This window comes from Anarhichas minor, unplaced genomic scaffold (assembly GCF_050575085.1).
Source record: "Anarhichas minor isolate MPS153535 unplaced genomic scaffold, ASM5057508v1 ptg000033l, whole genome shotgun sequence".
Classification (NCBI taxonomy): domain Eukaryota; kingdom Metazoa; phylum Chordata; class Actinopteri; order Perciformes; family Anarhichadidae; genus Anarhichas; species Anarhichas minor.
In genome coordinates, this window is record NW_027466479.1 from 4,052,385 (window position 1) to 4,079,165 (window position 26,781).

The window sequence follows — 26,781 nt, forward strand, 5'->3', positions numbered from 1 at the left end:
TTTCCGCCAAGCAAATTATAAGGCTTTATTAATTCAAATATGGCTGACATTGAAGCTCAATGGTGTAATTGAAGGGTTCACATTGACCTGTTACACCGCTTTTCTCCTGGATTAGCTGAGTGGGAGCACCTGCCTTTTGATGTGAGGATATTTTACCCCCGTCATAACATTTTAGCAGCCTCACCTCCTGGTGAAGTGGTCACTTGGTTTGTTTGAGGATGATGAAGTCATGCTGCTGGCGGGGGCATATGTGCAATTCCTGTCCTTTTGGAATTTGTGGTACCTCCATAATGTGGATGCTCAGCAGTTTGTATGGATTATACCGTTGCTAAGGCAGGGCTGCTTTATGCTGCATTTGGTTAAGGGTGTGGGCCCTCGGGACCAAACACATTGGATACTAAAACTGCACCAGATGACATTTTGAAGCCAAATTCTTCCATCTTACTTGCTTTAAAGGTGCATTGTAAGATCTGGCCGGATTTTAGTTTAAAACATACAAAAAATGAGCTACCATTATCACCAGAATGTGAAGAGGCCTATGTATTGTGTTGCCGAGATATCTACTGAAATTAGTGCGCTAACCAGCTAGCCCCAGCCCGTCCTGTCTTGTGCCTGGAGAGGCGATAGTGAGTCACTACAGCAGCATCCAGTCTGTCCTCAGGCCGAGAGGACGAAGACGTAGAGCTGCCCCGAGGGCTTGTCAGTCACATTGAGGGTACAGGGTCCCAGTACATTTTGATACTTTGTTTATTTGATTAAATTCAAAGTGGCAGAAACAAACGACTTGAGGGGAGGAGGGTGGGTGGCGACTCCAGGAGACGGACCTTCAGTTAGCGATTAGAGCAAATGGAGGCAAGCTGCAGAATCAGATTGACAACAATAGGCACCGGCTAAAGCACGCACCTGTTGTGACCAGCTTTAAAGGGGACATATCATGCTTATTTTCAGGTTCATACTTGAATTTGGGGTTTCCACTAGAACATATTTACACGCTTTACAGTTAAAAAAAACATGTTGTTCTTTTCATACTGTCCGTATAAATATACCTGTATTCACCCTCTGTCTGAAACGCTCCGTTTTAGCACCTGTCTCTTTAAGCCCCCAGTCTGCTCTGATTGGTCAGCGTTTTCCGGTCTTCCTTACCTTCACAGCTCCACTTCAGACAGGGACTCACTGAGTGTGTTAACTACGCAGAGTTTAGCTGCACTTCTACACGTGACTGTATAGTTGTGACATCACAACCTTCTGAAAGACTTGATGGCTGGTTTTAAGACACAGATTCTGAATATGGGCCGTGTGCAAATGATGATGATGGGGACAGAGGTCATGAAACCAAAAGAAAGATGCATACAATGAAATAGGGTACAATGAATAAAAAATAATGAGTTAAGATAAAATAATTGTGCGGTAAATACAGCAATGTTAAAAAGATTTCGTTGAAAAGTGTGGACAGATTTCCATTACCACCTTTAGTTGAAAAATGAATTTACCAAAGACGAAAATGAATCTTTAAAATAACCGAATCGGATTTTAACGTGATAAATGTCCATAAAGCAAACCTGACTACACACACACACACACACACATACACACACACACACACACACACACACACACACACACACACACACACACACACACACAGATACATTAAGACAAGCATTCACATATACACTCCATCCAACCCCAAGCAGACAGGGTTGCCCCAAGTGGTGATTACAGTCCTTGAATATGAATCCTTGACTTTAAGTGGATAAAAACTGTACATGCACACACATGCAAAGTCGAGCACAAGCACATACCACAGATGTCTCTTGGGGTGTCTCTTTTTACAACATGTGGCATCTACTTTAAGAGCACAGGGAGGAACAGAACATTTCTCAAAAAAACTCTCTGTCCACTGTGTCCAGGAAGCCAAAATAAGAAGCCCGAGCTGCCACAGCGAGGGAGCGTTTCCTGGTGAAGCTGCAGTGTGTACAAAAGGAGGGAAATAGCTTCCATCAGGTATTCACTTATATGACAAAGTCTGAGTCTGCTGTTTATGCTCCAATGTTTGCTCTCTGATTTCTGATCTGTTCAGTCTTGTTGACCTCTGTCCTTTTGTTTTTTGTATTCCATCAAAGTAATGTTTTTATGATTTTCTATATTCTCCCTGTGGTTTTCATATTTAGGTATAAATGCAGCCCAAGCCATATTTCCCTTCTGATTCCTGATGGATAATTGCTAGATGCAGCAGCCAACGGCTCCTTCTCATACATCAAAGCTCACCCTATAGTTTCTTATGAGAAGGCACTGCAATTTTCTGCTTTGGCAGCCTTGCATGGACGGCACATTACTGCCGAACAGAGATTAAAAAAAAAAAACATGGCCATCGTACTTTAAGCGTGTCCCTTTTTTCTTTTTTTGGAATTTAGTACACAGTAGAGATGTATTGCAGGGACGGAGATGGTGGAGGCGGGATTCTTATGAGCACACAGGTCCAAAAAATTAAAATTGCACAGCGTATCAAAGGAAAATTAACCGGCAGAAACCTGCAGAGGATCCACACTGAGGCTGATATACAGCACTATAGTTCAACCATTGTTAAAGATGTATGCTCTCAGTGGGCAAAATGTTATGCTGTCCATCTTTACATTATTATACAAATGTTAAACGTATAATCACTCAAAATCTATTCCTAGTTAAATGAAAAGCCTGCATGCTGAACAGGCTGAAAGTGGGACTAATGAAAGTGTTCTGTTGGCACCAGCAGCTTTATAAGATCATCCCGCCTTAAACCGTAGAATAGACCTGGCTATAAATGATGACTTCATTCACCCAAAACATGATTAAACTGTGGAATTAATTAAAACAAAATGTTTTCGAAACTTGACCATCATCCAACTACAGATCTGAATCTGCTCAATCAAATAGATATAAGCTGCTGTATTCAGTCAGTCTCCTTGTTATGTCGTCTTTATGCTGATTTGATCAACCTGGTTCTGTACCCTGATCGGTTCTTGTCACTGTCTTTATGACAGCCGGTTATACCGTTAAAGCCACTTATTATTATTATGTTATGTCCTGGTGAATGTGTTATGTTACCACCAGTCATTGTCCGTCCCGCTCATCAGATGTAATGCTACAGAGACACAATTCAATGTGCACTTGTAGCATGTTTATGTTTAGTCTGCCTGCTAGTGATGCTGTAAGTGAGGTCCTGCTCTGACTTCTCTCCCAGTGGGTCTCACTTACAGAACAAGTAACCAAAATCCATTACTACATTCATCCATTTTGGCCACAATGGCGATGATGCATTTCAAAGAAATGTCAATTGTAATGTGATCAGCTGACACACGTCTACATGTCCAAACTTTAAAAACACTGATTTGTAATATTGCAAGATGACACTGCAAACATCGTGAGAGTGAAGCAACGATTTAAAGCATTCAAATCTTATTTTGAATTGTTTGAATCCTATTTTTTACTTTTGAAACAGCAGTTTACATTTTCAACCTCTCACATTTTAGTTTTCTGTTATGAATGAAAGAATGAATCATTTCAATGAATGAGTGTTTATTTTTCATATTAACATGACCCATCCCTCATATAATTATTTAGAAACATAACTAACAATGAGCCAAACATTCCTGCATGTTAACCCACCACCATCTAAAAGCACTATGCGTATCTAAGCTCATAATACCACATAACAGCTGTTGTCCTCTTAAAAGGCTGTTGAGCAAGGCACTAAAACCTACAGTGTATTGCTGCAAGTCGGTGTGTAGGAGCTCCGACTTAATAACTCAAATATGAATAAAAGGAAACATTGCACCACATTTACCACCAAGATGGATGTCTACAAAACTTCATGACAATACATGGTCGTTACTTCAAAGTCCGTAGGGATGTACGTACGTATTGTCCATGTTGAGGTAAATGTTGGCAGAACTACAAAAGAGAATCTTTGTCCCTTTAAACGTCTCTGTAATCCATCCTTCATCAGAATGTATTGATGTGATTTAATGTCAGGTAAAGGAACACCATCACGTTTTACTCTTTGTTGCCTTTAGAGGTTTTATTTTATTTTGCTACCAAGCCCGTAGAAAGAATGATAGTAAGAGGAGTTATCATGGAAATACCACAGAATGCAAACACATCCCCCTCCTTTCCCCTCGGAGAATCAGAATGGGGGGGGGGGCAGCAGAAATGAAGGGTAGTGAGAACGTGTGAGTGCTATAGAGCGTCAAGGGTAATTATGGTTAATTGCTGCTTTCTGGATGTGGAGTCTGCACTCAAAGAAAGTGACTAACCACGGGCTTTAAGACGACAGAGACCTTTACGAGGCAGACGGCTGGGCACAGGGGATCGCTTTGAAATACACGAGATGCTATCGAGTGTTTATGACAGGTGGGGATATGAAAGCCACTTTGAAATTATGAAAGGAATGTCTAGTGTGTGCTACTAGTGTAAGGTTTACGTCCCTGTGGTTTCATATCGTCTCAGCAAATAGAATCAGTGGCTTTCAAAACTAAACTTTACTCGGCAAAGAATGTGGTGTTCATATTGTTGTGGACTTTCAGGGTTTTTTACCCCCAAAAGTGAGACATACGCCTCAGACATACATGTTAGAACTGTAAGATGCAATGTGATACAATAACCTTCCAGTAAACACTGCTTTTGTAAAGGTGTTCAGCTGGTGTTGACTCTTGTCAGTTTGTGTTGTTGTGTTGTTATTGTGTTAAGCAGCATTTCTTACAGGCATAAAGGGTTCCTCAACAAATCTGCTGATCCGACTCACGTATATCCAAACAGAGCTAACTTTTAGAAGTGGCTGCATCGCTGACAACCAGGCGTCAGCTTTTGGTTGCCGAAACTCAAAATATGGCGATTTTTAATTCACCTTATATTTTGAGTAATTAAGATACAGTTATGCTTCAGCTTAATGAACATAAAATGACATAAAAGCTTTGTTACAGTCACCAAATAAAAAGAGTTTTGTGTTTCATCTGTTACAGAATTTGAATCATTCCTGGTGTTTAACATAGCAGTGTTCTTCACAGATTCCTCACGGTTGTCCATCCGTTCTCTCCCTTTTAAATGTTGGTTTTCTGGACCTTTGTTCGGATTCCCACCACCGAGTCTTGTTGTGGGTCCCTCAACGCCAACATCAGCTTGTCCATCATCTCTACTCTGAGAGACGACCTGCAGTCTGTCTGGATTACTGCTGAGACAGCTGATTCCCCTCTCACATATACAGCTGAAGAGAGATGCACGTTTTGCTTATTTTTGATGTGATAAAAAGGCTAAGAACTGGTTGACAAGTTCTCAAAATTGTTGCCATTGGCAACCTGGCAACCTTTATGGTGCCCTGACATAGTGTGATGCATCTTATTCCTCTGTGCCATAGAGCTCCATGGTGTTCCACAAATATGAATCACATATGAGCCACGTTGGGTCACATGTTGCTTGAATATGAAAAACATAGCAACCATAGTTTATTTTTATTTTTATCAATCCCACATGCAGCATCCTGCTGCCGTGAATCTACTTTCATTCCTATCTGAAGGTTTTTACAGAGATGCTCATTTATCATTCATAGCCGCATTTATACAATATTTTATTCCTAGAAACATGATGAAAATTGCTGTTGACAATAATTTCTGATTTATGGAGTGATACAAAGAGATGTAAAAACTTTGTTTCTAATATGTCGACAAAATGAATCAAGAAGTTTGAACCTGGGTTTATCCAATGTTCACATTTCTGGTCAGGAAATGTATTTAATAAGATATTGCCTTATTTGCATATTTTAACATACAATTCTCTCTCTCTCTCTCTCTCTCTCTCTCTCTCTCTCTCTCTCTCTCTCTCTCTCTCTCGGCGCACCTGAGCTGCTGCTACAAAACAAGGGCACGTGGGGCTGGCCAATCAGAACGAGAGGAGAGCTCCTCGGATTGTGTGAAAGGGGCGTGGTAAATTGCGCGGACAGAAGCCCGATTGGCTGGCCGAGCTCTCACTCTTCTGCCCTGGCACAGCGCGGTGAGTCCTGCTGTCTTTATCTACCGTTTACCTGAACGGTTCCTCGTGGTTTACAAAGGCAGTCCTTTCATTGACACAGAATCCAAGACAAGAACGTGTAGAAGTAGAAAAGGTAAAGAACATTTCTCCGACCGCCCTTCTCGCATTGTTTAAAGAGAATCAGACAGAAAACAGGCTTCACTGACCACTCACTCACTCTCAGTGGAAAAGAAAGACTCAATTGTTGTGTGTGTGGTGACATATTTGTAAAGGTCTATGTATCATTAAAACAGTCAGCTCATACTCAGATGTTGAGGACTGAGGGCGCAATTACGCACGCCCTCCGTCTCCCTCTTTTGCCATTCACTCTCTCTCTCTATTTCCCTCCCTCTCTCTCCACACACACACACATACACACACTCTCTCACTCTCCGTGGGAGTAAGTGTGTAAGTAAAGAAGGGAAGAGGGAAAGAGAGAGAGAGCGTGATTCCAGGTCTCTCTCTGCTGCTCTCTCCACTTTGGGTACTCGTACCCGGTCTGAGTCAATGGGGCTTTAGCACTAAGGGGTTAAACGTTAAAATAAAATATATTTATTCACCCCGAAACCCCCTTTAGTGTTTAGGTTTTATGCATTAAGACAGACAGACATAGGTAACCCATCTAGGAAAGTCTCCGGGAGAGAGGTAGAGACGTATCCAGAGGCGTGCCTTTTTTTTGTCTGTTGCCTCGCAGAAGCTTCAGTCGGGTCCCTGTCGTCGGCTGGCTTTCTGCGAGAGGATAACTTCCACTATAGCCTACATTTACAGCTCAACCAGGCCGGCGAACTACTGCAACACTATGGATACTGGAGACTGTCCCTTCCGCAAGAAACGGAGACCATGGCGCATGGACTTCTCATCCTTCGCCTTGGTAACCGTGGCGCTCATCGCGTGCCAAACGACCGTGGTTCGGGCAGGTAAGACGGCCTCTTTTATTTCCACTTGGGATGTTTATTGTGCGTTTGGCCAACTTTGGGTCTTTTTTCTCATTTTGAAACGTCTTCATCTTTCGCTGTCTGTCTGGATTTACCGTGCGTAAAAACTCATCCATTATCAGACACTTACGCACCTGACATGCTTATTTTCATTTTCCCAGAGAAATGTGGCCAATCATTGCATCACAATATTCAAATATGTACATCTTTTGCGTTGTTTTGCGTTGATACTTGTATATTTAGAAGTGTAGGCCTACATGTTTAATTTCAGTCAAATTCCAAAAGCATCCCAGGCCGACTTGCGTTTCCTAAAGGCCTTATGTGACCATGGTCCCGGCATATGGACATTGACAGGGAAATCGAAGTATCCGAAATGAACCTATAATCTTTTCAGCGCTGCGTCTCTTAATTAATAAGGTCCATCCCATTCAAACAAACGACCAAAATAATGATACCAACATCCGTTTGTCAGATTATTTCTGTATGTTTTGATAAAGTTATTTTTCTTATCGGGCAGCTGGAATCTGGCCAGCCTTCACACACCCTGTCCGATGATGGATGTCACAACCAATAGCGACAGAGTAAATACGTTATGAAGTCATATTATTATGTATTGTTGCTGCAGAAAAACATATGACATATAACGTGGTATTATGTTTTGAATAAAAGTTTGTTGCCGCTTTTTTGGACCTCGTTCCCTCAGCTGTGTATCTGTCTGTGCGCGCGCGCAGCCTGCTGACAGGCAGGCACGTGTTTGTTTCTCATTCTGAACAATTTGTCCGATGTCGACTTTTCCAGTTTATCTTTCTATAAACTTAATTTCACTTCCAAGAATCCTGCTGATGGTGCGCACTTCTGTGGCCCCCTCCCACCCGCAGGGGCCCGTGGGTAGGACGGTGCAAACAGCTGCTTCAGTCGCTTTTAATCGACTAAACATCCCGTTTGTCAAACGTGAACTATTTTTTTTGTTCTGTGTTGCAACTGAACGTCGTCCTGTGGGTAAACTGGGCTGCCAGCAGGGACCGTGCAGGTTGGCTGTGTGTTTACCAGTTCAGCCTGTGCACCAGTCCATCCATCACTGCCTCTGCTCGTCCACGGAGGAGGGATCTCTGAGTTTGAAGGATGTGACAATAAGCCATGAAAGTTGATTTTGCGTTTTTTCACCTTTTAGAATAACACTCTAATGTTTGTATTATTTTTAATAGCGATAGAAAAGATTAGTACATTGATATTGAGAAGAATGGTTTGTTTGCGAACAGTCGGAAGTGATTACTTTACTTTACGGTCGTACGATCCTCTCCCCTCACCATCCACAGGTACAGAGTCCGCCTAAAAGGAATGATCTGTATGCGCTGCAGTTCCCTGGCGCACCGCTAGTAGTCTCGACTTATTTTTAACACAGAGGATCCATTGATTCACCTGAACAGCTCAGATCTGATTTAATGCGTAATGCGCCATGGAAATAAATCAAATTAAAGATAAATCCATAAAGGTGTTTTTTTTGTAAGTGCAGCAACACGACTGTTAAATATGATTTGTGAGGTTTTAATTAACCTTTTTAAATGATGAATTTAGGATTTTTGTTCGACTGGATCTGAAGCTGGTTGGAAAATGTTTTTTTCTAACTATGGTTTTATGATAATGTACAAAACGAAGGCAGGTTTAGTTTACACACAGGAATAAAGTTGCTTTAGGAGTGTCAGTGGACTCTTTATTCCTCGTTTGCGGAGCTCGTGGCAGGGACAGCTTACGGACCAAGGGGGCTTTTGTGACATAAATTGCCCTCCTCCAGTGTATTCTTTGGCCCCGTTTCCAATTTCAGATTGCGAGAGGCAATTGCACCTTCCCGTCGTCTCCCGTGTGTATTTTGGAGGCGGAAGACTGAGACATTTTTTGCCTTCTATGAATAGGTTATTATGCGGCGCAGCACCTCGGTCTCAGCGGCGCGGGAGTGAAAGCGTCCAGTGTCTCCGTGTCTATGTGCGCTTTGTACAGTTCTGTTTGTGTATATGCGTCCGTAAACTATGGATGTCCCCCCCCCCCCCCCCGGTGTGGAAATGTATGCCACATGTATGTGAAAGTGCCTCTGTGTGCAACACCTCGTGCAGGTTGTATTTATCATCTTAAAGGATACATTAGAGGCGATGTGCCCGCGGAGGTTTATATGATAAAAACAATGTAATGTGATAATGTAAAGTGACGCTAATAAAAACCTGATTGTTTCCTTTGTTGATTGCGTAAATAACGTCCCTGCGCGCACAATGGATCATATACGCACGCCGGCCAGACGCGCTGGCGGACCATTGCGTGCGCGCATGCATTCTGTATGCGCGTTCCTGTGCGGGCAGCGTGGTGCAGCCGCGCAGATGTTAGTGTAGACTTACTATAACAGCGCCCCACCCAAGCAGTGAAAGACCGATTTAGAGAAGAGAGTGGTCAGAATCCTTCATGTGTATTCTCTCTTCCCTGGGAGAATGAAGACTGGGAGAGGAGGAGGAGGAGGAGGAGGAGGAGGCGGCACCCAGAGAGCAGGAGGCCTACGGAAAGGCTGAGTGTTGTTCAAAGGAGGAAGAAAATCAGAGGGCAATATTTTCTTGACATCGATGTTCCTTAACTAAACACAACTTAACCCTTCTCTCTCTCTCTCTCTCTCTCTCTCTCTCTCTCTCTCTCTCTCTCTCTCTCTCTCTCTCTCTCTCTCTCTCTCTCTCTCTCTCTCTCGGTGGAGCAGCAGGCATATGACAGCTCATTGCTGTGGCTGCGTGGTGTTTTCAGCCTGTTGGTCACATGTGACCCAGTCTGGCAGCTTTAACCTTGTCCGTTTGATTTCTCTCCTCTGCCGCCTTGTCATCATTTTCCCATGGGCCCCTGTGGCTCCAGTGATCCACAGACAGTGGCGTGAGGTATTTACATCAGGCCCCGGTGCATGTTCTTATGACAGGCCCGCACAGTGCACGCTAGTTACTAAGCACACATACACAAACCATACAGGCTGCACTCGTACAGCGTTCGTACATACGGAAATGAATGTGCTGTAATTTGAAGATATGCCACAAAATCATTTATTTGTAACGCACGTAATAAAGAACGCAAAAGTATAAAGAACACAAAAACCCACACGGGCCGGGAGTGAGGGGACGTGGGTCGGTCAAACAAAATCCGTTCTTTCACCCAGAGGACAGACGTTTGTCCCCGTGTGAAACGAGAAGTCAACGTTGATTTCCTGTGAAGACGGACATTTATATTGAAAAGACTGTATGTATCTAACGAGTGTATATTGACACGTGTTGCTGGACTTTTGTAGGAAAACTAGAAAAATTCTATTTTACAACAATGGTTTTACAATGGAAGGAGTTGCTCAGGCCTGTTTTTGTCTTAGGTTAGCAGCTATTCATTTCCACCAGTTTACAGCCGGGTATGTGAAGACTGACAGCTTTAGGCTCAGTTTACTGATGATTATTAAGTATCAGTTTCCTCTTCATATCCATCACTTCCCTGTGTAATCAGGAGTGTTGAAAGGCTCAGGTCTGGTTCATGCCGGACACCCTCACCATCGCTCTCAGTCTCTCAGCAGCATCTAACACAGATAGATGGCAGGAGACCCAGACTGTGGTTGTGAAATCAAAACGAACAGAAGTCAAAGCCGAGAGACACGAGAGACGAGTGGACGGTTAGGCGTCGTTCCTCCAAGGCATTCTGTTTTAGCAGAAGATGTACAAGGACTGCAGGAGAGTGTGCCAACTGTATAATGACAGGCTGCCTGTAGGAGTCTATTCCTAGTCACTGGTATTCTGTTGCGTAGGAGGATGCGGAGACCAGCTGTGTGCTCCTGCATGTAATATTAATGTACATCTCTTTTCCAGACATCAATACCGTCGGCGTTGGCCCATTTGAAAATAGTTTGAGATGGTTGTTTGACCGGGACGAGCGGAAAAGTGTGGCTCTTCAGTCCATCAGATATTAGGAGACTGAGTAGGGTTTCACATTTAGAAGACATCACAGGACAGTACTTACCTGTCTGTGCAATTTCATAACTTATCTGGGAATATTGGAAGAGGCCTAATGCAGTAATCCCCAATGATCTATATATAGCCTTTCTCAGGCCTGCTCTGCTCTTCTTGGCCCACAGGAGTTGCTTGTGTAAGTTACTCTCGTCTTTGTCACTAGTCTGACTCTGAGGCCAAATAGAAGTGTTCAGATAGCACTGTTCACTCTTATTAAAGAGGTTTTATGAAATATATTATACATTTGCTTGACGTAAAGACTTTTTCACTCTTCCTCAAATGACCAAAGTGGTTTTTTTTTGCACGTTTTAGTTTATTGTCTATAAATTATGTGTAAAATTTGTGCATCAGCACTGACCAGTTTTCAGAGGATTATAATTACATTTTTTTTCGATGGACCAGTTTGTAGAATCTCAATACTAGTCAGTAGTAAAATGTAATATCAGTGGAACCTAAATACAGTTTGAGTCGCTCTGTGTATTGGTTTAGTGTAAGGAGTGCTTTATCTTTAAAGTGTCGTATGGAGACTGTCTTTGTGAGGAAGTGCAGTCAGAGCTGAGCAGGAAGTCTGACCGATCAGCACAGACACATCAATGGGTCTACGGCGGCCTTCTAATTTGTGACAGTCGGTCACAGGGAAGCGCTGCCTGTCTGCTGGTGCTGGTACAGCAGGTCTTGCGGTGTCAGGATCCACCCTCGGGTCCAAACTAAGACTGTGGCCTCCAGCCCTGAAACCACACGAGACTCCAGCATGACACACGTTGGCAGCATCGGACCGGCACAGACCGGCACAGACCGGCACGGACCACATAATGGCACAGGGGGGACAGCAGAGGACTTTTTTAGCCATGTGCTGGCAGCAGCTCCCCGATGGAGGGAATGAAGAAACCACATAAGGCTGCAGCACAGTAACTGTAGTGGTGGATAAACCACACGGACTGTGGGATTCATTAGTGGAGGTACTTATTAGTGCTGATGGAAGCAGGTGTGAAAATAAAAAGCACAGGAACTGGTGATCATGTTCGCAGAGAAATGAAATATGTCACAGAGGCGTTCTTTGACTACTTGATAAAGGTTTGGGCCTGGAATGCAGATTGATTCTCGTTATCTATTAACATGTAAAATACTAAAATGTTTGGACTTCTTGGTTCCCCTTTGGTGTTTGGACAGAAGATGCATTAGTTTCACTGTGAGATGAATGTTGTTCCACTTTCCCTCTAGTTCTGTGTCCTCTCCAAAGGTCCAGTAGAAACACGTCATAGACATCCAGCTAACTTTTAGTCTTCTGCAACCTGCGTTCCAGATCGCTGCCTGCTGTGGGGACTGTTGTTAGATGTTATCCAGTAAACAGTAGCAGTTTGTACACTGAAAAGGACTTGCCAGTATTTCTGAATTGTTTTCCCCTTCCGTGCATAAGCACGTTGCATGCAAAGGCCCAAACACCGCTCATACAGTGATCAGTAACACTACCGCCTGCATGGCATGCTTCACTTTGTCTCTTTTACTCAGTCTGTAAGACTTTGTGTCAGGGCAGATATTACAGCGCTGCAGGGATGATGTATTTCTGACCAACCAGGAAGTTAGCATCACACTGGCTCCCTCGACAAGGAGCCAATGGGATTCTTCCACTGGATTTTTGATCGCTGCAGAAAATAAGCTCTGAGGCAAACAAATGTAATGATATGTTTTGTTCAGTGAGATAATCTTTTATGACTTTTGAAACACGAATGCAATCTAAGAATTACACCACAGTCACATGACTTCATGTCACCGCTAAGATAAAGCAGGACTAGTGTTCCAGTGATGACGTTTAGCCTCTTGTTAACCGCCTTCATTAAGACACGTAAAAGCTTCTAAATTCACCAGAGGGGTGTTCACTGACCTGTTTTATGTCGTTAAAATCTCTTACGCTTGTGTTAACAACAGACCTTATTTTAGCCCTCTAACCAAAACCCATTCAATGCAACCCCGGGTTTGTAGGACTCATTCCTGCAGCGCTCTTATGTCTCATAATTAACTCCTTCCTGAGTTCTTTAGTTTCGATAAGTAGCCGCACAGTTTGTGTTTGAATTGCGTGGTTGAATTATATGACTGACCTCAACTTTCAGATTGATTTTTGATCTTCTGATCTCTGGTTCTTTAACTCTGAACTCCTCGAGGTTCTCTCCTTCCCGCCTTCATGCTGAGGCCTCTGGTGTTACTGGGGGAGTTCATTGAGACATCTGTGATGCAGGACCACCTCACCGTCAGTAATAAGCTCCCACTCCCCTTTCCTATAACACACATGCAGTGCTGCTCTTTCCCCTCTCAGAGCAGCTAGCCACACACTGGCACATGGCGTGCCTTCTACATGATGATTAACACCACACTGACAAACCAACCCCTCATTTTATACCATATAAATAATGCAAAGTCTAATCACCCCTTTTTACAGCATGGGTACTCATAATGGATTTTCTGTCTGTGTACAGAAGGCTTTATAAATACATCGTAACTACAGAGCACCATGTTGAAAATTACTACCTGCAGCAGCTCGTGCGCTGAGCCGCCTTGGTCAGCTGGGTGGATGACTGGAGTTTACTTTACGCCTTCTTTGGTTTTATATTTAACTTTTTGTAATGGATGATGCTTCCTGGATATCTTATGCTCATTTTCTTCTCATCTCAGGCCTCTGAAAAACCTGCCATCTTGGTTTATTATTAGAGGAGACGCAAATATTGAGACAGAAGAGTGTGTGTGTGTGTGTGTGTGTGTGTGTGTGTGTGTGTGTGTTAATCCAGTCATTCACAAACACTGGAGTCACGAGAGATAAATCGCCAAATAAATTAGCAGAAATTCTTCCATAGTCTTTTGTTTCATATTTATATCTGCAGTACACCTTCTAGCCACATGAGGGAGCCTGGATGTTCATATTGTTCTGATAATTGTAGTCTACTTGTAACATTGAATCTAATATGAAAAGCTGGCGTACATTGTGTTAGTTTAACTGAACAGAGGAAATGAAAAGAGTGAGATAGCCTGTTAACTCCGCCTGAATGCATTTATTTGGCCTCATTTATAAATATTAACATGCATATATGTTTTCAATAACACATGCATAAAACAAAGTTGTGATTCATCAAACGTGTATCTCTTCAAACTGGCTGGTTCACCTATTTAGGTTGATACAGGGTGAAACAGAAATGGCAGTAAAAATGGTCAAATTACACAAATTCTCTCTACTCATGATTCACAGATAAGGCCTATTGAGAATTGGGTCGCGATGGATTGTCTTTCTTTTTTTTCAAAGTGAAAAGTTTGTGAAACCCTGTTAACCTGTGGTCAATATTGCACGTCCGTCTTGCTCTGCGTGTCTAACAATGTGGCCGTTGTGCAAAGGGGAGAGGTGAGGGGTCAGCGTGTCAGCTGGAGTGTGTGTCTGGTATTTGGCACAGCTGTACCAAAAGAGGAAAGCACACACATGCACATACACACACAAGCAGAAATCATTACACAGAGCATCTATAGGCAGAGAGCCCAGGAGAGGAAATAAAGGTTTTCAGTTGTCACCTCACACAGGTCTGCAGTGACCCAGGACTCATGCAACCTGCTCAGGTTTCAACCTCGAACATTAAATCACTGTGATAAAGGACCGACTTTTTATTCATGATTTTGAGCTTGATTTTGAGTTGTCCACGGTGTCCACTAAATAGTGTTTATTCCTAATATTTAATAACATGGGGTCATTTCATGTTTCACGTTGCCTTTAGGAGAAACCCAGCACGCTGAATCCCTGCAACCTATGACCAGAGATTCTCTCGATGTGTCGTGTGCATGCAGAGTCTAATCTGTGTCCAGACAGAAGAAGTGTGTGTGTGTGTGTGTATATGTTCTGTTTGTCAAGTCGTTCACCCTGTTGGCTGACAGAGTGTACAGATTGTCTTCAGTAGATCAGTAAGCATTAGCATTGTTTATCTGTCACTCCTGTGTGTGTGTGTGTGTGTGTGTGTGTGTGTGTGTGTGTGTGTGTGTGTGTGTGTGTGTGTGTGTGTGTGTGTGTGTGTGTGTGTGTGTGTGTGTGTGTGTGTGTGTGTGTGTGTGTGTGTGTGTGGTTCCTTCCAGCCCCTCAACAGACTGGATACTCTCTGTTAACAGTGAATCTGTTCAGCTCCATCTAGTGGCGGCTGAGGAGAACTACAGTAATTCAAACTGCTGCAAACCTCTGCTGTTTCATCTGCACGCCTCGTCTTACAGTGTGACTGCCAACCTGGGCATCACATGTGTTTTCCATCAGGTTGTAATAAGCTGGTGGTCTGCGTGTTTGGTCAGTTGTGGATCTGTAGAACAGAGTGGGTAACAGTGATAGCCTTGTTTCAGCCCGAGGCACCTGTATTCACCTATTACAGGGCTCCATTCTACACCAAACAGCATATCGTTACTTCAGGGGATTTGGAGATATTACCTCAATGAAAGGATTAAACACTTGAATCTGAATCTGATTACCTAAGAAATGCTGTGGGTAAAACAATCCTGTGTTTCTAAATGTCTGATATGTTGGTATTTTGGAGATATGAGGCACAGCATCATCAATATATTGTAACATCATTCAGCTTCACTGCTTTTGAGCACTGCAGACTTTTATAAAAATAAAAAAACATTCAAAGTATACTAACAAGATTTAAAACGTAGATATGTCTGCACTTCTTCTAAAAGCTTTAGTTGAGTTGAGCCGTTAAAACAAACAAATGAAATTAGAAGAAGTTCAGAAAGGAAACACCACAGGGATTGTGCAAGATTGTCCCCAATGTCAGAACCTTTTCAGATTCAATTAAGACTCAATTTTAGTCGTTAAGGTTTTAATGTTCTGTGATCAGTCTCATGTGTTCTGAAAGTGGCCTTTTTCCCTGCAGCCAGCTGTCAGTAGGGGGAACTGTACAGGCTACTGTAATCTTTACCTACAGCACCGGTTGTAACGAGGGAGCCCTGTTTCCTGTCTTAATGACAGCAGTGGGATTGGCCCGCCTTTACATCAAAAGGCTGCAGCCATCTGCGAGCGCTTATGGTAAGAAAGAGGGATGGAGGGAAGAGGGGGGACGAAAGAAAGCAAAGAGAGAGAGTTTGTTCCTCCTGGCTTTCTGTTTTTCTACCTTGTCTAGTTTCATATTTGCCACCCTTCATGAGCTGTGTTGGTGCGTTATTTTCTTTCTGCCCGAGCTGTGTGTGAGTGTGTACCTCTGCGGCCCCCGCGTGTTATTTCTGTGGGTGTGTTTTTGTCGTGATTGTGGTCCTCCAGGCAGGAAGGGCCCCGGCTGCAGATGTGAGCTGCAGGCAGCGGGGGGAACAGAGCGGCACATTGTGCTGGGCGTACTGGGGGAGCTCGGGCTGCAATCTGATCCAGTATCCTGCCATCACAGAACCACACTGTCTACTGTCACTGCCTGACCCCCCAACACACACACACACACACACACACACACACTCACACACACACACTCCACCTCTGCCTGAACCTCTCTCTCCCTCCTTTCCTCCCTCGACCTCTTTCTCATTCCCAGCATTCCTGTTCGGACCTGCAAAAGTCTTGAAAAGTTGGAGGGAAAAGTTTCGACATTGCACGCAAAGTCTGTAAAAACTATGAAACATGTCTATTTATGAATCTTCCTGTTCACTTTGAATATTGGAACATATTAATGCAAATCTTAGAGTCCAGTCAAAATGTAGAGTGCTGCAGGGATGATGGATTTTTGGAGGCCAACCAGGAAGTTATCATCACACTGGTTCCCCCGACAAAAAGCCAGTGGGATTTTTAGATTGTTGCAGAAAATTATGTGCAAAAATCTATTTAATGACGTATAGTCGAACAGAGCATTAAAATCTCTTTAGTTTGTGTTAACTACAGACCTTATTTCAGGCATCTAATTAATAACCCAATTTAAAAAAACATTGACTTCATTGACTCTATTGGCTCTGGAAATAAGTAGAGAATCTTCAATAAGGAACTATGCTATATATATATATATATATATATATATATATATATATATATATATATTTATATCTATATATATATTATTTGTCGTCTACTTCTCTCAATGTTCATTTGTCTCTCTCTGTTTGTGTCCTCCTCTCTGTATGTGTCTTCGTTTCTGTTTTGACCTGTCTCACATTTCCACTTTCACTCACTAATCTCTGTTCCTTTTTACCTCTCAATACCTCTCATGTATTGCTGATACGTCCTTCCCTTCGTCACCCCAAGTCTTCCTCTTACTCCCCCCTCCACTTCCTCTCTCTCTGTCTCTGGTGTAGAGTGACGGTAATGGGCTGTGGTCTAGACACCCTGAGGCAATATTAACGCACCATTTGCTCTGTCTGAATAAATATTACCACCTGTGAAACTATTAAACCCGAGACGCTGGGTGTCACCTAAACACAAGAGCCACGGACGGGATCGCTGTGGTTTTTAGGACAAACACAAGGAAACTTCACATTAGAAGCATCACAAGTGGCTGCTGTTAAGGCTTTATATTGCAGTGTTACATTATAAAGTAGTATGAGTCTTTGACTGGGGCTCTATGTGTGACGTTAATGTGCGAGCAGGAGCCTTCATTTAGTGTCTGATGGACAGCTGTGCCTCCTGGTGTATTGCTGACACACTGGTGTTGAATAAGAGTGATGCATGAGCTGCATCCGTCGCTGGCTCTGCCCTTTACAGCTCCTTACTGTACCAGTAGGTGATATATTTAGCAAAAGTGGCCCAAGTCATCATTTCTGCATAAATGTGATGCTTTTTTTGAAGAGCCTGGAAATGAGAGTTTATTAATGGGGCTGTTGGATGAAAAATGAAAACAGAAGTTATTGCAGGCTGCATGGCGGGAGGGCTTGGTTGTTATCTTTCCATCAAAGCTGTAGTTTTTACACCAGCAATGCATCACTGCCACCATCAGTTTATTATGAGAAGGGCCATAGCAGGGCTGGCTGTAAATGAACTTCATTGGCTGTGAATGGCTGAGTGTTGCTCTCTGGTGCAGCACAGACACAGAGGGCCAAGTGTGAGGGAGAATAACTGAGCTCAGGAAACACTGTTCAACTTTATAGCTGCCTCGCTTCAAAACCATAGGGACCCATGAAGATGTTGTGTCTAAGGTAGACTTTATAATAACATTTGATTTGGTGCGGTCTGTACGACACAAAGCACATTAATAGAGCAGAAAAGAACTATTTGCTGTGTAAAAAGTGAGTGGAGGGATGTCAACCTGAACAGAGAAGAAGTCACTCTCCCTCTGTTGTTTCCGAGCTTCTCTGTGCTTTGGTAGCACAGCCGGGGCGCTTTAGTGCACGTGAGCAAAAACTAACCAAATTATGTTTAAGATTGTCAGTTCATTCAGGACGTTTCCAAAACTGTAAGTCTTTAGAGGACAGAGAGAAAACACTGAGCGCTGAACCTTCAGTGACTGTGACTTAGCTTTTCCTTCTCCATCTGTAGTATTGATACCTTTTAACTTATACGTGCTGTTTAACCCATGAAGGGGAATTCATTATGACATAAGTGGTTGCTTTTAAACTTGTCTTACACTACAGCATTTATTGTAGTTATTGTCGGTGGTCATATAGGGAATCGAACCCTGAACTCCTGAGCTTTTCAAAGTGAAACACGCAGACTGACGCAGTGCCTTTGAGCAATGTGAGGAAGCCGACGAGGTAAACCCCCGTTCAGACTGAGGGTGGAGAAACAGACTGGTTGACCTCAGCGTGTGAAAGTGGAGACAGGATGTGAGTCTGGTGGTACAGTCAATGTGTGTGTGTGTGTGTGTGTGTGTGTGTGTGTGTGTGTGTGTGTGTGTGTGTGTGTGTGTGTGTGTGTATGTGATGTTAGGATGTATACTGAATACCTGGTGTGTGTGTGTGTGTGTGTGTGTGTGTGTGTGTGTGTGTGTGTGTGTGTGTGTGTGTGTGTGTGTGCGTGTCTGTCTGTCATGTGAAGCTGTGAAATGCTTGTCTATCCTCAAACATTCATTTGACTCAGCACTATCACATCAACGGCCACTTGTTTCCTGATAAATGAGCAGAATAGAGGGAACTGTCTCCGCTCCCATTTAAACTGAGCTCTACTGTACCTGCCCTGCAGTGGTTCACATATGTGTCCTGGACTCTGGCCCATTTGCTCCTGCACAGTGCTTCCTTTCTTACATTATGCCTGAATGTACAGTGGGAGCCATTGTGGACATCGTCTGTACCTGCTCCTGTGAGGCATTTAGTAGAAGAACATCTAAGATTGCTTACGAGGTTCACTTAGTTTGATCCTCTGGGCCAAGTTAGGTCCGCTAAGAATGGCTGCAGTGACAGATACAACTGTCCTCTAGTTTTGATTCAGCAACATTGTAGAGGAGTTAATTTTAAAACAAAAAAAATCTTGAACTTGACAGTGATTTCTATACAGCCTTTTAGACCAGCCTGGTCTAAAAATACCTGTATTCACCCTCAGACTGAAACGCTCCTTTCCAGCCCCTGTCTCTTTGAGACACCCTCCCGAAAAATCCCAGTCGGCTCTGATTGGCTTGTGAGAAAAATATGAGGCACCTTTGTACCGGTGTATTCTAATGATCTTGCATGTGACGTGGGGAAGGGGCGCCACATCTGAACGGCTTGTTGAATCACATGTGATACCCAAATGTCTCTGCACAAGCACTTCATGATACATCCCCTTTAAGCCCTCTGTAGTGTAATTGATCATTTGTGGGTTTGGGGTTCATCTAATACTACACTGGTCATATCTGTTTAGCTCATCATCAATGTAGAACAGATGTATACCTCTAAATCCAAAAATGTAATGACGATTTTCTTCTCTCCCTCAGACCCAGTGGATGTGTTGCGGGCTCTGCAGGTCCCCTCTCTCCCCGAGGGCGTGAAGAAAGTCCCCGGCTTCTGCGCATCCCGTCGCTCCGGCAGCCCCGACCACGCTTACCGCATCACCAAGAAGGCCCAGATCTCTGCCCCCACCAAGCAGCTCTTCTCAGGTAGGCTTCGACCGGACGGGGCGGAGGCCGTTTGACTGTTTGGAGAGACTGCCACTCGATCACTATAAAAATACATCACAATCCTGGTGTCTTAACGGCGTCTATCCATTTGTGATTGCGTGTTCATCATGTTTGAGAACTTTAAGAAGCTCCAAGCAGAACCACAGAGGACATTATACACTACAATCCTTTTCATGTTAAATCTAACCTCTGTATTATATTTGGTTTACAGAATTATTTTACAGTAAAGCAACTGATTCACTAGATGGGCCCTTTATTTTCTCTTCATATGTTGATGCTTCCATGGCAGTGTCAGTTTTTAAATATAGACGCTGTTTTATTTTGTTCAAGAACCTGATTCGTAACACAAAAGTTACTTAATATAAATAAGAACATTTGTTGGGCATGTATGTATTTCCAGACGTATTAATGTCCCTGCGTCGTACGTTACTCCAGTACCACCGCACACTGTAGGATGGGCTTAATATTTAACATGTTTACGGTGAATTCCAGAGTGAAGAAAGCTCCATTCATAATGACAGGTTGCTCTTTATGTTTGGATGTATTTTAAACGGAGCTCTCTGGAGTCTAGTGAGGCTGTGGTGCCCCATGCTAGATTGCTCATGGATATAAAATATAATTATGTGTTGCAGTGGAACTGTGTGGGAGAGCCATAACAAATTAACGTCAGAATACTGTCTGACACCCTGGAGTAAGGAGCGAAAAAGAGAAAGTGCCACTTATGTGGTTGTGAAGAAATCCTCAAAAGTCAAAGCTGATTTTCACCTCATTGTCTGAGGTTTAGCTGCCTTCCTTCTCCTGCTGCCCACCTGTTATTACGTGTCCTCGTCCTCTCTGCCAGCTCCACACGGGACTAACTCTGACATTCTGGAATCACTTGATCCTGCGTCAGAGCCTCTTGCTTTAATCACGTTGAGCTTTAAGTTTGTTTTTGCACTTTCTTACCCATCTCTCATCCTGCTTCTCTATTCTTGTCTTTCTTCCTTAGCCACAACGTGTTCCTCTGTCCTGCTTAAAACCCATTTTGTTTGCCTTCTCTTTCCTCCCTTTTCACCTCCCTCTCCTGCTTCCCTTCTTTTTCCTCAGTCAAATTACAGTCCAGCTGTTCTTTGGCTCTTTTATCAGTTACTGCCTCCTTCTCCTCATTTTTGTTTCTTGTCCTAAAATACCCAAAGGCCAGTCTTGTAATGACCCATTTTGTGATCTAACCCTTTTTCATTGTCTCTCTCTCCTCCCATCCCTCCCGTCGCTCATCAACAGGTCGATTCCCGGAGAACTTCTCCATCATGGCTCTGGTTAAGGCCCAAGCTGGTCTCCAGGCCTTCCTCCTCTCCATCTACAGCGAGCAGGGCATCCAGCAGCTGGGCATTGAAATGGGACGCTCCCCTGTTTTCCTGTACGAGGACCAGAACGGCAAGCCGGCCCCTGAGGACTACCCACTGTTCAGAGGCGTCAACCTGGCTGATGGCAAGTCAGTAACCAGCAACAACCAGTTTGTGACTGGTTGAGACGACACGTTTGGGGTCATGTGGGTGTGAGTGGTTGGGAGTAGTATGTGTGAGTGTTGGTTGGAACGCATGTGTGATTCGAGGGTTGGTTTGATGCCCTATAAATCAGGCCTGTCGTCACAGTACACATTTATTCGCCTTCGGTTCCTCCTCCCTGTCTCTAGGTGGCATCGCATCGCTATCTCTGTTTCAAAGAAAAATGTGACTCTGCTGCTGGACTGCAAGAAGAAGATGACCCGCGCCCTGCCCCGCGGCAACAACGCAGAGGTCGACACCAATGGCATCACGGTGTTTGGAGCCCGTCTGCTTGATGAGGAGGTTTTCCAGGTGAGGACCTGTTTAAGCATAATGTGCGAGGGATATGTGGCTGTTGGTTGGGTGGCTGATCTCTGGTGACTGTGAGTACACCGTAGCAAGTTCTAGTCATTAAGGTAAGCATTAATTAAGGCTAAAAACACATTAATGATTAAAGTTACTGTGAGGGACTTTTAACTGGTTATGAAACAGTCTCTATATGACCTTCATATGACCTTCATAAGTAAACAAGAAAATCAGCGAGAAGATGGTCTATTTCTATATAGCTAATGCGTGTCATCGTGCCAGCGGGTCAGATTCAGGCAAAATCAGATGAAATCATGCAGGTTCAGCAGAAACTCCTCTAGCTCAGACTCGAGCGGGGCCTCCGGCAGAGACCAGTCCACCGTGGACAGACCCAGATCCAGCCCCGCTGCCGCCTTCGACCTGTAGTCAGAGCTCTGGCGTAAGGTGGAGAGGAGAGCGCCTCAGAAGTTAGAGCATCTTTAGCTTCTGTACTCTGACGTATTCCCCAGTGAAAAGGAATATTTGAGCAGCATACAGTTACAAGATGGATTTAAATCAAATCCTTTGTATTTGATTGGACCGCTAAAAAGCAGCAACAGAGGTCTGGCTCCACACACACACCTCCCTTTTCGCTAAAATGTGCAGATTGATTGATGGATGGGTGTCATGAAATTAGTGGTTGAAATTAGTTGGTACAAACTCACGTAAGCACCCGTCATATTTTGTTTTACAGGAATAAAACATGAGTGAGTTTTTTTCGAAAATAGATTTTGTTTTGTAAAATTGTAGCATATGCTGTTCAATAAGTCCGGGACCGTGATCTAAAAGTGTTAAAAAGGCATTTTTCATTTCATCTGGACTTTAACACGTTTCCACTGAGTCCAGTAACACATGATATAGCTGTACAGGTTTTTGTTCATCTGTTTTTTTTAATTTTCCATAGGGAGACATCCAGCAACTGCTGATCGCCTCCAACTCCCAGGCTGCCTACGACTTCTGTGAACACTACAGCCCTGACTGTGACTCCCCACTGCCCAAGACCCAGGCTCAGGACCCCAACACATACGTGAGTAACCCAACCACAACGAAAGTTCACCCACAGACATACAAGTCAACATTTGGTCCTCCACCACATATCAAACTTGTATCAAACCATTAACTTTTTAGTGAAAAAATGATCTCGACAACCTCCCGTCAGGGTGCAGAAACTAGCCTTTACATTTCACTCTCACGCGTTGAAGGTTACTGCGTCATGAGTTCACACAAATCCTATAGCTCTCAGATTACTGAATAGCATCTATTACAGAGCGATAACCTCAGACGGTCAGCACTACGCTAACACAGCTCAAGCATAAAATTGCAGGCTCATCTGTAGCTCCGATTAAGCAGGCCCAAACAGAATCTGTGGACTTTGTTTTCCTTTTTCCGATGGTCGTGTGTATCCTGCACTGAAGGGCTTTAGAAATGGACTGAAGCACCTTTTACATGGATAGAATTGAGAGAGTTCATCCAGCTTTTATCATGACTGTCACTTAATAGATACTTCTGGGACAGTTCATTCAGTTAGGAACCTAAATGAAGAATCCTCTCTCATCCTGTGAACTGGCCCTGTGGTTAGCAGCGTCACTGTGTAGGAAAAAGGGACCTGTAAATTCCTGCTGCCCAGAGTTTGCGTGTTCTTCCCGTGTTTGCTTTAAGTTCCTCCCGATGTACCCGGTTTCCTCTCATAAGGGAGTTATGAAATCAACTAATTTAATCACTGATGCATCAGCAAACATCCCTCAGGATAAATACAGTTTTATCTTATCTTTCCAAGGACAAAAAAAGAAAATCTGATTGTGAAAATATGATTTGTTTTAGGAAAACTTCACTACATGAAAATGTGGTCTTACAGTTAAAAAAACAAAGGCCACACTAGACGCACCGGTCCTCCTGAAAAAGAAAGAGAAGTCCTCAGGTTCAGTTTGGGTCATCTGATAATGTCATCAAAGTGCTGCTCGCCCTTTCTGTCCTCCTCACGCATCCCCATCATCAGCAACAGTTTGTATCCATCCACTTTCCTCCTCACCTCCTCGGTCTGTGTGTCCCAGAGGTAACCAAAGGGACAGCACAGACATTGTTCTGTCATGCCTTTCCATCACTACACCTCCAAAAGTGGGCACACTTCCATCATTTCACATTGAAAGCATGAACTGTTTCAGCAGTATTTAGTTGTCACTTTGTTTCCTGCTCTTCTGCAGTGGAACACAGAGAGGAAGGGGGAAGAGGATGATACAAGCCAACCTGTCTTTCCCCGTTTTTTCTCCCCCATGGATTGAAAGAAAGAGAGCTTGTTCAGTAACATGAAACTTGCTAATGAAGCTAAATTCTGATTGGTTTTCTGGTTAAATTGAGACATGCAAGCATTTGGCATGAAGATGGCTTAAGGTGGAGCCTCTTTGCTTACTGAGACTGGTTGTGCACATTACATACATTAGAAGCTTTGCCTCCCTTCTGCTCTCAAATACATACTGATATTTGGGAGCTGACAGTTCCCTGACACCAGCCATTTCCATCCGCATTCAACCATCCAAAGTACATGATCTTTGATTCACAAAGCTGCATGCGGATCAGTCAATACAGTAATTGTATCCGTCAATGCACAGAGCTCCAACACCTTGCGTCCCAAACCCTGTCATGTGATGCTGTTGAAATGACTGCTTTCTGAATGAATATAAATCATTGTGGTTTTATTCATTGGCTTCATCCATTGCTCTGTTTTTTATCTTTGCTGTTTTTTTCACTCATCAAGGTCGTCTGTGTATTTTTAATACCAACATCTTTCAACCAGCAGCACAGACTCCTTCTGATGAATGGAAAAAATATCAAAGCGTAGCATTTTATTATTATCTCCTTTCATTATGTCTCTCGCTGTCTGTCACCGTGTTTCTATTTTTTGCTGCTTCACCCCACATTCACCCTTTTTCCTCTTTACCTTTATTTACCCCTCTGCACATCTTACTCGCCTCCCCTTTGGACATCCACTCTCGGCCTCTTCGTGCATTCCTCTCCCTGCTTTCATGTCCCCTCTGCCAACCCATCCATCCTTCCCATCTTTCAATCCTACCCCATCTCTCTCAGTACTTTGATGAGGAGCAGGATGACCATGAATATTATTATGAGGAAACAACAGGCGTTCCCTCCTCCTCTGCATCCCCCTCTCCCCAACCTGGGGCCCCCAGTCAACAGGTAAAGAGGGAGCACGAGAGAGGGAAGACACGAGCGGGGTTTTGTGGAAGGGAAGGAGCATGAGAGAGAGAGATGTACCACAGCGATCATGGAGGCATGAATCATAATATAGGTTTAGTTTGCTGAGTATTTGAGTGTCAACTAAATTTGCATCACAAATTTTCTGCAACATTTGTTTGAAAATCTTCATTTTCACTTGTAGCATTCCACATGTCTCTCTCATCCCTCATCACTCCATACCTCCTTTGTTTTATTCACTTTTCTTAAATCCACATTGAGCTCTCACACCTCGTTTCCACCGTCTCCGTCACACAGGATTACCGTTGCTCCTTATGATTTTTTTGTCCTCGTATCATTTAACATGTTGTCATATACTGTATGTATGTGTGTTCAGATGTGGCCAAGTGGGGGCACTGGGGTTGGTGTAGGTGCAGCTGTGTTGTTACGCACACGTGCAGACCTTTTTCTCACACTCCTCTCGGCTCACTTCTCCAGTCTTCTTCTTCATATGTCCTGTTTAAGGAGCGCACGCTCGTGTTTAGAGACAGGGCGTCACAAAGGTTCCTCAGCACATAATAATCTCTACAAGGAGAAAGATGAAAGTTTAATCACAAAGCAAACCAACTCTGAAAATAAGAGGAAAGCAAGAAACCTAACATGGTTACATCTGTCAGTCATATGATTTGTTTTTTGTTTTGTTCTGTTAAGAAAGGTTACTTTATCTCATGTCTGATTTTAATTTGTGGATCTGCTGACATTACCATTTCAAACCAATGGGCAATATGATGATTGGGTGTTTTGTCTATAATAACAAACTGAGCATATGCAAATACAATTTAGCATAAGTAACGTATGAGAATGTGCCAGAGTAGCCTTTTCTTAAGCTGATTTTGGTCAAATAGTCTTTGTAAATTTGTTTTATTTGTTGCTAATCACACATCAGCACAATTAAATTGACTTTCAAATGCTTTCCTGTGATTGTTTACATTTTCTGGCACTCATTAGTCGTGTCTCCGTTCACATATTTTTATGCACATTTTGAAGTATCGCACCAACTTCTGACCAAACTAAACATAGACAAGTTTATTCGCTCCAAACCAGTGGATGGAAACGCGCCTAATTCATATTTCTATTTGGCGGCATTTCAAACGTTTGTTTAAAATTTCTTAGCGATTGAATGGAAACACGGCTATTGTCTTTTATGATAAACTCCACCCATTTGTTTCACAGCTGATCACAAAAAAAAAAGAATAATTTGCAATACTATTTGACCAGGGCATGAATCTGTGTTGTGCTGTTCCTTGCATGATTTCTTCATTGTCTTCGAGGATGTCACCGCATGCTTGTACTTCTGGGTCATCAGTTTCCATGCCAATTTTCCAGTCAACATGGGGATATCTATGCACATGTTTTTGTCTTGGTATATGTATTCATGGTTGTACAGCTGGCCTTTGTGTGGCATACATGACATACACATGTATGCCAGCCTGTCTCCTTTCAGTTGTGTTCTGTTTTGCATATTTGTGGAGTTCATATTCACGGTGTTGGCCTGTTTTTCCTTCACACTATATTACCTGGATTGCATTTTTGTTTGTTTCTTCACAGTGGTAATTTGCATGTAATTTTATTATAGCAGCATGAGAAGTAAGAATTAATTGTGTACTGTTGTTTTCATTTTGTGTTTTTATGTGACTAACGTGCATGCTCGCCTGGCATCCGTGCTCCTTCTTTT

General features: G+C 43.2%; 1 protein-coding gene across 1 annotated transcript in view; it reads left to right on the plus strand.

Annotated features, from left to right (window-relative positions):
• The first annotated feature begins 6,838 nt into the window (after positions 1–6,838).
• The window catches only part of col11a2 (collagen, type XI, alpha 2), a 51,824-nt gene continuing 31,881 nt past the window's right edge, over positions 6,839–26,781 (plus strand). Inside the window, exons 1-6 of the mRNA XM_076105971.1 lie at positions 6,839–6,956; positions 19,810–19,971; positions 21,253–21,463; positions 21,665–21,827; positions 22,765–22,887; positions 24,942–25,046. Of these exons, the coding sequence (XP_075962086.1) occupies positions 6,839–6,956; positions 19,810–19,971; positions 21,253–21,463; positions 21,665–21,827; positions 22,765–22,887; positions 24,942–25,046 (882 nt within the window). The remainder of the gene's footprint in view (positions 6,957–19,809; positions 19,972–21,252; positions 21,464–21,664; positions 21,828–22,764; positions 22,888–24,941; positions 25,047–26,781) is intronic.